Source organism: Lytechinus variegatus, chromosome 15, assembly GCF_018143015.1.
Source record: "Lytechinus variegatus isolate NC3 chromosome 15, Lvar_3.0, whole genome shotgun sequence".
NCBI classification, from domain to species: Eukaryota; Metazoa; Echinodermata; class Echinoidea; order Temnopleuroida; family Toxopneustidae; genus Lytechinus; species Lytechinus variegatus.
The window spans coordinates 27007082-27019599 of NC_054754.1; the positions used below are offsets into that span (position 1 = coordinate 27007082).

The window sequence follows — 12518 nt, forward strand, 5'->3', positions numbered from 1 at the left end:
ATGTTTTATTATTTTTGTTTCTTTGCAACGGATACAAATACTTATGTTTATATATGGTATACAATTTGTTTTTGTTTGATGGAAGTGAAATGAATAGAATTGAAAAATTGAAATTGAAATTGGCTAAGGTCAAAGTTAAGGTCAATAAGCTTTGACCATGTTGGAGATAATGATTAAATTGCTGTCATAACTTTCAAAGTTTATGGATAGAGATTTTGAATTGTAGACATAGGGCTAATCACAAGTATCACTGACAAGTCTTAGGTCACATGTTCAAGGTCAATGTCATTCAGTGTCAATGAACGTAGTATTGTATGTATTGTATCATTTAAATCGTGTTTTTTTGGAATAATTATTTTATAGTAGTTTTCAAAGTCATCACTGCTGCTATATTGAATCGCGTAATGCAAGTGAGATTGCCATAGGCGTGCCACTTGTTATACAAAGCAATAAATGCTATGAAATCATTCGTATGGTGTTAGTAATGGTATTTGTGACTGTAGCATTAGTAAATGGTCTAAAACCGTTCGCAAGGCGTTCGTAGTTATGAATGGTTTTTGTGAGCCACAGTTTTAAATATCAAACTTATTATAATGCATACCTATTTTTCTTTTAGGACTTTTTCTTCTTTTTGTTTACAGCGGTCAAACTCTCAATTAAATTAATAAGATTTTTTTTAATTTCCTTTACTTCACTCCGACGCTTCGAAGAGAGTGGTTTATGATTGGCAAATTTTCGGATACCATTCACCATTAAATTCGTAAACCTCCATCCTTAACTTTTGCGCTTTTTATTTATCTGTTTCTGTTGATTTTATCATTTACGAAAATATATTTAGTCTCATTTTCTATTTGATAAAACTAGATATGTTTCATTTTAATAATTAAAAAGCTCTATCGGCATTATACGTAAATACGTGTTGTATTTTTATGAATAATGAATAATTTGTTTATTCGACAATCATCTTGCAGGTAACGGCAATTGATAATAGTGGTCTCGTGGCGAAGAGTGGTAGTCCTTCTCGGTCGCAAACAAATGGTGTTGTCAATGGTGGAATGGTCGTGAATTGGAGCTTAGTTGAGATAAATCAGTCACCAGTCGCTTTAGATAGCTCCCCAAAAGAAGTAAGCCGTAAACTATTAACTGCTTACAGTATGCACCTGATGGAGATGGTGGTGGTGATAATGATGATGATAACGATGATGGTGGTGGTGATGATGATGGAGATAATGATGGGGATGGTGATAACGATGATGGTGATAATGACGATGATAATGATAATGATGATGGTGGTGGTGATAATGGGGATGGTGATGATGATGATAGTGATGGTAATGATGATTATGATAACGATGATGATGATGGTGTCGATAATGATGATGATAACGATAATGGTGGTGGTGATGATCATGATGATGATGATGTTGGTAAATACACCTCAAAAGTTACCAAGCGCAAAAATACAATGCAAACACATAGGCAATACAGGAAAAACGGGGCAAGTGTTGACTGGAAGTTACACAAACTTCTGCGCTCACTCTGGTGTCAAGTCAACAAAAATGTGTATCATAATAATTAAATTATAATGTGAGCGTAAAGATTTGAACATGTTAAACACTGTTTAGCATGTATGATCGTTATGAATAGTCTAGGAGCCAGGGGGCTTTATTCAGAATTTTTGTTGGGGAAGGTTTGACAAGCTTATCCGGGGTAAAATTGTGCGCTGATTCCAAAAATGCCACTCTTATTGACCGTACTCACGCCATTTTGGTCATTTTGGCCAAATTTTGGCCAAAAATGACCATTTTGACCACTCTTTGGAAAATGGTCCCTTAACAGACTGCTTTTGTAGCCACATGCAATTAAAAGAGTTAATCTTAAGTAGAAATGCACACAGATTCCAGATAAAGTGCTTTCATTTGCCAAAATCACAATAGCAGTGGTCATTTTGGCCATAATTTGGCCAAAAATGACAATTTTCATGATTTTTTGGCCGAAATGTGTTACAAATATTGATCAGAGCTTCGACTGGATGTTTTTAGAAATCCACATTTATTTTCAAAATGTGCGCTGGATCATAACCATCAACCTCATGTAATTTATTCCATCAGTTTTTACCTATGAGGGTCATTTTGGGTACTTTAGACATAACTGACCATTCGCGCAATTTGCATTATTAACCCTTCAAATAGGCAGGAAATTGAGGTCTTCAGCATGTTTTTCTTATTCCCTTATAAAATGAGAATGCATTTAAATGTCCTTCATGTGTAAAATTTTATGCTGATTCCAAATATATCAGTCTAAATGACCCTATTTAACAGTTTAAGGTCATTTTGGCCACTTATGACCCTTAAAATGACCAATGACATCAGTTCAATTTATCCAAAAATACTTTGAATGTTACCAGAATCGTTACAAGGGCATACTGTGACACCTAACATTGGTGTATTAATCCTTGAAATTGAACATCTCAAAAGTATTTTGACCTAATGCAGTTTATTCCATCAGTTTTGACCTATGAGGGTTACTTGGCGTACTTTAGCCACAACTGACCATTCACGCAGTTTTGCATATAATAAACTGCACATAAAATGGCCAATAACATCAGTTCAATTTATCCAGAAATACTTCGAATGTTACCAGAATCTTAACAAGGCTGTGCTGTAATACCCAACACTGGTGAATGAATCCTTAAAATTGAGCATCCCCAAAGTTGACTACCTTGGTCATTTTGGCCACCTTGACCCCCCGGCCAGCCCTGCTCATTGTGTATGTTAATTCAGGTGATATCGAACATGGTGAGGAGAAATTTTGGATTGCGTTAATATTAGCATCAATTATTGTTAAATGGGGAAGTTTGAAAGCTTCTTGGTGGAAATCAATGAAATTATTCCACACAGACCATAACTATTGGACCCTGTGGTCATTTTGACCACGTTTCCCTCAATATTGACCAGTGACCATGGACCCTAGGAATCTCCAATTAGTGGAGACATCAGCTAAGAGAGAGACCTTGCATGCTTTGATGAGTCAAAAAGGGCTCAAATGCTGGTCAGTATCATTATCAGCATGAGCTACCAATAATCGGTGAAGAGTGTCATAATTGTGATAAAATCCTTTACATCGTGCATACATAAGGTTCTTTGACCATGGCACTGTGGTCATTTACATGATTTTAGCCACCATAACCACACAGTAAATGTTTATTGAAACCTCACATATATATGGGGCAGTAAATTCGCGCAATTTGCATTATTAACTGTTCAAATAGGCAGGAAATTGAGGTCTTCAGCATGTTTTTTCTTCTTCCCTGATAAAATGAGATTGCATTTAAATGTCCTTCCAGTGTAAAATTCTATGCTGATTCCAAATATATCATTCATAATAACCCTATTTAATAGCTTGTGGTAATTTTGACCACTTATGGCCCTTAAAATGGCCAATGACATCAGTTCATTTTACCCCCAAATACTTCGAACGTTACCAGAACCATTACAAGGTGTGCTGCGACACCTAACATTGGTGTGTTAATCCTTTAAATTGAACATCTCACAAAGTATTTTGACCTTGTGTAATTTATTCCATCAGTTTTGACCTATGAGGGTCATTTGGGGTACTTTATACATAACTGACCCTTTACGAAGTTTTGCATAATAAAGTGCACATATACATGTAGGCAGGAATTTGAGGTCTGATAGCGTGTTTTATCTTCTTCCCAATATAAAATGCAAATGCGTTCAAAAATCCATCTTGTGTAGAATTTTATGCAGATTCCAAATATATCAGTCTTATCGACCCTATTCAATAACTTATGGTTATTTTGGCCACTTATGGCCCTAAAAATGACCAATGACATTAGATCATTTTACCCCCAAATACTTCGAACGTTACCAGAATCGTTACAAGGGTGTGTTGCGACACCTAACATTGGGGTGTGTTAATCCTTTAAATTGAACATCTCAAAATTGTTTTGACCTCATTCCATCAGTTTTGACCTATGAGGGTCATTTTGGGTACTTTAGACATAACTGACCATTCGCACATAGGCAGAAATTTGAGGTCTTCAGTGTGTTTTATCTTCTTCCCTTATAAAATGGGAATACATTTAAATGTCCATCTTGTATAGAATATTATGCTGATTCTAAATATATCAGTCTTAATGACCCTATTGAACACCTAATGGTCATTTTGGCCACTTATGGCCATAAAAATGACCAATAACATCAGTTCAATTTATCCAAAATACCTCAATGTTACCAGAATCGTTACCAGGATGTGCTGTGACATCAAACATTGGTGTATTAATCCTTTAAAATGAACATTTCAAAAGTATTTTGACCTCATGTAATTTATATCATTAGTTTTGACTTTTGACCATTTTGGGTAACTGACCATTCGTGCAATTTTGCATAATAACTGTGCAAATCGGCAGGAATTTGAGGTTTTCAGTGTGCTTTATCTTCCTCCTTTATAAAATGGGAATGATGCATATGTCGTTCTTGTGTAGAATTTCAAGCTGATTCCCAATATGTCAGTCTTAATGACCCCATTCTACAGATTATGGTCATTTCGGCCACTTTTTGGCCCCAAATGACCAATACCATCTGTTCAATACTTCAGTTTATCCAAAAGTACTTTGAATGTTACTATAATCGTTACAAGGGTGTGCTGTGACACCTAACACTGGTGTATTAATCATTTAAATTGAGTGTCCCAAAAATATTTTTGACAACCTTGGTCATTTTGGCCAGATTGTCCCCTGCCCAATGTGTATACTAAATTAGCCTATAGTGAACATAGCAGGCGCGTACGCAGGATTTTTGAAAGGGGGGGGGGTTTTCGAGCTGATTTTTTTTTTTAATTTCCCGCCCAGTCTCTAAAAAGTGATGAGCGGGGGGGGGGGAGGTGATGATTTTTTTTTCTTTTTTTTTCAGCGCTGCAAATAAGACAATAACATTTAAGTGGGGATGGGTATGTAACAGTGCGGTCATGACCCGCGAGCGAGCAGAAATGTTCTCGTTTTTGCGTTGAAAACATAACCTTTTTGTCAATAGTTTGTTGGTATCATCATGGACCTACCACTGAGAGTGGTAGGTCCATGGTATCATAGTCGATGCTACATGTCCTTCGGATCGTAGCACTCATGATATGGCCAACCGCGTAGCCAGGATTTCATTTTGGAGGGGGCGGTAAATGCACGGGAAGCGTGCCAACACTTACAGAGCGCGCGAAGCGCGCTCCATAGGGGGTGGGTGCAGGGAGGGGGAGTTTCCCCCTCCCGCGCGAAGCGCGAAGCTTTAGTGTTTCATAAATTAAAATGAAAAGGAGCCGTTTCTCTTGTCTCTAGTACCTCCAATTCGGTTGACTATATTGCGATTTTGAACCTTGTTTTCAAAAGTGATTGTAAACGCACAAAAGAGGTATACAATGGAGGAAATTAAAATGATAATAACTCCGCGCGAAGCGCGGAAGCTAAAGTGATTTATCAATTTTTCTTGTCATAAAAAGGGTCCCGAGAAAAGGGTATTCTCAAAGATATATTGAAACTTTCTTTGGAAAGATCAGATTTGATTACAAACAATTTAGCATCAGTGCATATTTTTAACTCGCAAAACAGAGGAGAAGATTGGTAGAGGAAGATATTCCTCCCCGCGATGAGCAATGAAACTCTGAAATTTCAAAGGGCGGACGTTTCATCAAATGTAGATATCTCTAATACCCAATCGTCTCTAATTCAATTGATTTTCTAAGATTATTGAACTTCATTACAAGGAAAATAGTGCGCATAAAGTTGAAACTTCTGTGATTTATTGAAATTATCTATCTATATAATAAAGGATGATTAATTTTTTTTGACTTATCCTGAAGCGCTTCATTTTGAATATAAAGAAACTTAAGTGTCATTCAAAATTTCAAACTGAGGGCGCAAAACAGGACAGGAGATGAATGTATACAGGGAAATGACATGAAGTTTAATACAATTTGATAAAAAAAAATATATTGTACTTTTTTATTTAATACGACACGAATTCCATACCTTCCTCTTTTTAAATTAGGAACCTGTTTGCCCCCAAATTATGGTCGTTTATAGTAATGAGCTGAAAAGCGGGAGAAGCTGACTTTATGGAGGTGACGGCAGAAACTGATATAAAGATTTTACCCGCTCGGAGCCGACCAGACCAGAAGTTGCGCGATCAATTGAAAAAAAAGATAACTTCATACATTTACTTCGGCCTAACCTTACTCAAATTCATGCCCTAATGTATACAATTTTAACTTTAACTGGCAAGAAGCACATAGCTGAGGTGGAAAAACAGGGTTAGAGAAAAGGTGGGGGAACAATGGAGAACTTCAATATTGTCATTTAACCGCGCGCAGCGCGGAAGCAAAATTCATATATGAATTTAAAGCAAGAAGAGTGAAGGAGTTTCTCTTTTGAGAAAAAAATAAAGAATAAATAGAAAAAACACAAAGTTACCTTTCTTCCCTTTCCTTCCTTCCCTTTTCCTTTTCTCCTCTCCTTTTTTCCCTTCTTTTTTTTTCTTTTTGGGGACGTTTTTTTGAGGGGCGACCGCCCCCCTGGCTACGTGCCTGGACATGGCCTTGATCAGAACACTAGAAACTTGAGAAATGTCATGAATAATTACGAGCGAGCGGAGCAAGCGAGCCGAAATGTTTGCGTTTTTCCGTCAAAACATACAATTCTTCTCAATAGCTTGTTGGTAATGATTACATATTAGTTGATGATGCATGTCCTTCTGCTCGTAAGTCTCATGATATGGCCTTGATCAAGAGACTAGAAACTCAAGAAATTTCATAAATGATAACGAGCGAGCGGAGTGAGCGAGCCGAAATTTTCACGTTTTCCCGTCAAAACATACATTTCTTGTCAATAGTTTGTTAGTAAATCAAGTATTAATCGATGCTACATGTCCTTCTATTCGTAACACTCATAATACGGCCTTGAACAGGAGACAAGATACTTATGGAATTTCATAAATTATTACGAGCGAGCGGAGCGAGCTAACCGACATTTTAGCGTTTTCCGTCATTTTGGTTTTCATATTGGTAAAACATATTTTGTAAGAAAACGTATGTCTTTGTCTTGGTTCACTTGTATTCATAAGTATACATCATGATAATCATGTATGGCCTTGTTAATGGCGATACCGTGATCATGTCGGCGACATGCGGAAATAAAAGATATAATAAAATGGAGCGAGCGAAGCGAGCGGAAATTTTTTCTGTGTTTTTCGTCGGAAACATGAGGCTGTTCATTATTGCTGTCATATACATTATTGGGTAGGGGAACTGTCCGTAACCAGACCAAGGAGTTATCAGGCTCTTGCCCGATAACTCCTTGACCAGACCGACCTCTGGGGAGACAAGCAAAAAAAAAAAAAAAAAAAAAAGGAAACGAAAAGGGGGGGGTTGAACCCCCGAAACCCCCCCCCCTTGCGTACGCGCCTGGAACATAGTGAGGAGACAATTCAGGATTGTGTTAATATTAGCATCAATTATTGTTAAATTGGAAAAATTTGAAAGCTTTGGGGTGAAAATCAATGCAAGGATTTCATATAAATCAGTGTTATTGGCCGAACTATTGGACTTTGTGGTAATTTTGATCACCTTTCCTCAATAATTTCTCGTCACCACACATTATTTGATTTAAAAAGAGCTCAAATGTTGCTTAATATTATTTTCAGCTTGAGCTACTACACCAATAATCAAGAGTTTAATGAATGTGATAAAAACCTTTACATCAAGTACACATAAGGTTGTTTGACCATGCACTTTGGTCATTTTCATGATTTTATGCACATTAACCACTTTGTAATTCATGGAAACGAATTCAAGAATGATGTTAGATAAGACATATTACAAAAACTTTCTGCACCAGATTAATACAATGATTTAGAATATATCAGTCTTAATGACTACTTAGTGGTCATTTTGGTCCCTACAATTAGCAATGACAATTACATGTATCAAAAGTATTCCAATGTTCTTGCTCTATATTTTTGTAAGATTTGTTGTATCAATCATAATCAGTGACAAATTATTTAATTCAATATGATATTACTAATAGTACATAATCAAAATGTGACCACTTTGGCCACTTTGACCGTTTATCCAATGTGTGAATTTTGAAATAAAATTGACTTAGCAGTAATTGTAGGTCTATGAACATGATGAAATGCGTAATCCCTTTTCATGGGAAATATTAAAGGCTCACCTTGAGTAAAAATTGTGCCAAATATCATGTGACTGTCTACTGTGGCCCCTTTGATCACTGTATGTTCCTAAATAGCCAGAATTATTTTCCTTCTTTAAAGTCAAATTGTACTGAGAATCATTACAAAGCAAAATAGGTCACAGTGAAGTTCACAAAGAGTTTTAACTATCATTCATTTTTACAATCTTTGTTTTTTCTTGTACAGTGATTCACAAAGCTCACATTGGCATGATTGGTGAGCAGCAAACTTACCCTTAATTCTTTTGAAGACGTACTGGGTAATAAAATACATTCTCTATATGAAATTATTCTCTGTGCCGAATTTTGGTCACTCTTTAACAATTTAGGGCAAGTTTTCCACTTTCAACTTTACCAATCATGCCAATGTGAGGTTTGTGAAACATTACACAAAATGGCAAAGGTAATAAAAATGCACCATGGTTAAATCTATTCGTGAAATCCACTTTGACCAATAGCATTGTAATGACGCACCTTTGAGTTCAGGATTAGTACATTCCTCTAGAATATAGTTATCTGTATAATTTAAATAAAAAATGAGGGAATGATGTTATGGCTACTCAATGACCACGCAATGACCAAATGGTGAGGTATTTGGCACAATTTTTTTTACTCAAGGTGAGCTTTTAATATTTCCAATCGAAAGGGATTGAACGCATTTCCACAATTGCTCCTGTCATGTTTATTTACAAAAGTCATACATGCGATAGATAGTCAAAATGGCCAAATTGGTTTCAAAATTTTGATAATGTGCTATTAGTCATATCATATTGAAATCAATAATTGATAAAATACATCTTATTAACAATACGGAGCGACAACAACATTTGAATCCTCTTTGTTACATGCAAATGTGATTGGTCATTGTCGGGACCAAAAGCGACCAAAATGACCACTAGCTCATAAATGGTCATTAAGACTAATATATTTGGAATCATTAATCTACATTAATCTAGAAAAGTGTCTTAAAATAACATGTAAATGATGCTAAAGTGTCTCATTCCTGAATTTACTGCCCCACATATGTGAGGTTTCCATAAACATTTACTGTGTGGTCATGGTGGCTAAAATCATGTAAATGACCACAGTGCCATGGTCAAACAACCTTATGTATGCACGATGTAAAGGATTTTATCACAATTATGACACTCTTCACCGATTATTGGTAGCTCATGCTGATAATGATACTGACCAGCATTTGAGCCCTTTTTGACTCATCAAAGCATGCAAGGTCTCTCTCTTAGCTGATGTCTCCACTAATTGGAGATTCCTAGGGTCCATGGTCACTGGTCAATATTGAGGGAAACGTGGTCAAAATGACCACAGGGTCCAATAGTTATGGTCTGTGTGGAATAATTTCAATGATTTCCACCAAGAAGCTTTCAAACTTCCCCATTTAACAATAATTGATGCTAATATTAACGCAATCCAAAATTTCTCCTCACCATGTTCGATATCACCTGAATTAACATACACAATGAGCAGGGCTGGCCGGGGGGTCAAGGTGGCCAAAATGACCAAGGTAGTCAACTTTGGGGATGCTCAATTTTAAGGATTCATTCACCAGTGTTGGGTATTACAGCACAGCCTTGTTAAGATTCTGGTAACATTCGAAGTATTTCTGGATAAATTGAACTGATGTTATTGGCCATTTTATGTGCAGTTTATTATATGCAAAACTGCGTAAATGGTCAGTTGTGGCTAAAGTACGCCAAGTAACCCTCATAGGTCAAAACTGATGGAATAAACTGCATTAGGTCAAAATACTTTTGAGATGTTCAATTTCAAGGATTAATACACCAATGTTAGGTGTCACAGTATGCCCTTGTAACGATTCTGGTAACGTTCAAAGTATTTTTGGATAAATTGAACTGATGTCATTGGTCATTTTAAGGGTCATAAGTGGCCAAAATGACCTTAAACTGTTAAATAGGGTCATTTAGACTGATATATTTGGAATCAGCATAAAATTTTACACATGAAGGACATTTAAATGCATTCTCAATTTATAAGGGAATAAGAAAAAACATGCTGAAGACCTCAATTTCCTGCCTATTTGAAGGTTACATGTAATAATGCAAATTGCGCGAATGGTCAGTTATGTCTAAAGTACCCAAAATGACCCTCATAGGTAAAAACTGATGGAATAAATTACATGAGGTTGATGGTTATGATCCAGCGCACATTTTGAAAATAAATGTGGATTTCTAAAAACATCCAGTCGAAGCTCTGATCAATATTTGTAATACATTTCGGCCAAAAAATCATGAAAATTGTCATTTTTGGCCAAATTATGGCCAAAATGACCACTGCTATTGTGATTTTGGCAAATGAAAGCACTTTATCTGGAATCTGTGTGCATTTCTACTTAAGATTAACTCTTTTAATTGCATGTGGCTACAAAAGCAGTCTGTTAAGGGACCATTTTCCAAAGAGTGGTCAAAATGGTCATTTTTGGCGTGAGTACGGTCAATAAGAGTGGCATTTTTGGAATCACCGCACAATTTTACCCCGGATAAACTTGTCAAACCTTCCCCACCAAAAATTCTGAATAAAGCCCCCTGGCTCCTAGACTAGAAGAGGATAATAGATGTTACCTTTGGATGTTACTTTAAAATAAGGCGCGCGCAGAGCGCGAGCTGAAATTTGGGGGCGATTTAGACCTTATATTCTAAAATCAATGAACAATTGAACAGGATTAGTATCTAACAATTAATGCGATTGCAAAGCCCTGGAAACCTTTGATATACAATGTGTAGGCCTGGTTACCACAAAGGGACAGATGAAAGACCGCTTGTTGGATTTGAAGCATGATAATTTGTGCATAGGTGATTGACCTAAAAAACGAAATGTTCTTGCACTATTTAAATCTCTTCAGCAGATTCTCATCTCCTCAAGTGAGCGCCAAGAGCGAGCGATTTTTTTGTTATTTTATACATATGTGAAATGACTTTAAAGATTTCTCTTTTTAAAAATTGTTCTCCTCCCCTTGTTTCATTTACTTTTTTCTTTCCTTCCCTAATTCATCTTTCTTCTCCCCTCACCTTTTCTTCTTCAGGGAACCTCCCTGGCTACTGGCCTGATAGGTCTACTGTAAACATGGGGCGAAAGTGTGTTTTTTTTTCAAATTTATACAACGACGCAGGTTAATCAGTCGTTAATATAATGCAGGAAATTCTTGGCTAGTTCATTTTTATTATAATAATAGAAGTCAAGCTCTTTATGTCGTGCTGCACGGTTTCCTTTTCCTTTTCCATGTCTTGTTTTTTTTTATATTTTTAGTTAAGTTTTAGTGTAGTTTAGTTTAGTTCAGTTTAGATTATTTTAGCTAATATAGTTTAACTACATGTGTGTTGTGTTATTTTGTGTAGTTCTGTCTGTATGGTTTTGTACATTATAAGTTCTCATTTGTATGAAATATTCATGTAACAGGGCTCTTTTGAAAAGCAGGCCGCTTGGCTCTGAAATGATTACCCTGTTTTTTTTTTTAAAAGACTGAAATAAAACTAAAAGTTAATATAAAACAAAAATGTAATAATAAAAAAATTTCATTCATAGGTTTTGGATCAGATTCGGCAATCAGGATGTGTGCTAGCTCTTGTGTTCATTCCAGTTGATGTCACCAATGTCTTCAGGGAGAAATCTCGTCAAGTTACTGAGCACACGTCTGAAAAAGAACACAAGTGTTGAACGATTTCATGATGTTTTTGAAAGGCCGAATGAAATAATGATCAAGCAGATGAGGCACCTGGCTCATCTGAGAGGACTTTATTCGAGGGATGAATTAGGATATTGATTGTGAAAAGCAGACATACAACCTGAGCTTAATATGAACAGTACAAGCTTCGTTTTAAGTAATATAAAAACAGAATAAGTATACTAAATGAATAATACGAGCGATTTAAAATTGGTAATGTATTAAACTGACTAAGGGAACATTATTGTAGAAATTAATAAGCAGTTTACGTATCTCATAAGAAATCACAATGCGAACAATAAGTGCTGAATGTAAGTATTATTTAGACCTGAAAACTGAATTTTTACATTATTCTTTTGAAATCGTGCATGAGCAGGACGCATGCACATGTCTTGTAAACAAATTTGTAACCAGTTTATGCGCCTCTGAATTATGACATTGTATTCACGTAAAATTTTTGTATAGAAGTATATAGGCTCAGAGATATGTATTAAAACCAGATGAAAGTATAGCATCAAATAATTTTTCAAACGATGAAAGAGGAAGAAGAAATTGATTGATGTTAAA

At 35.9% G+C, this 12518-nt stretch overlaps 1 protein-coding gene across 1 annotated transcript in view; it reads left to right on the forward strand.

Moving 5' to 3' along the window:
* The window catches only part of LOC121429226, a 45107-nt gene extending 33121 nt beyond the window's left edge, over positions 1-11986 (forward strand). Inside the window, exons 9-10 of the mRNA XM_041626186.1 lie at positions 972-1124; positions 11813-11986. Coding sequence (XP_041482120.1) covers positions 972-1124; positions 11813-11944 — 285 coding nt within the window. The 3' untranslated portion in view covers positions 11945-11986. The remainder of the gene's footprint in view (positions 1-971; positions 1125-11812) is intronic.
* Positions 11987-12518: the final 532 nt, after the last annotated feature.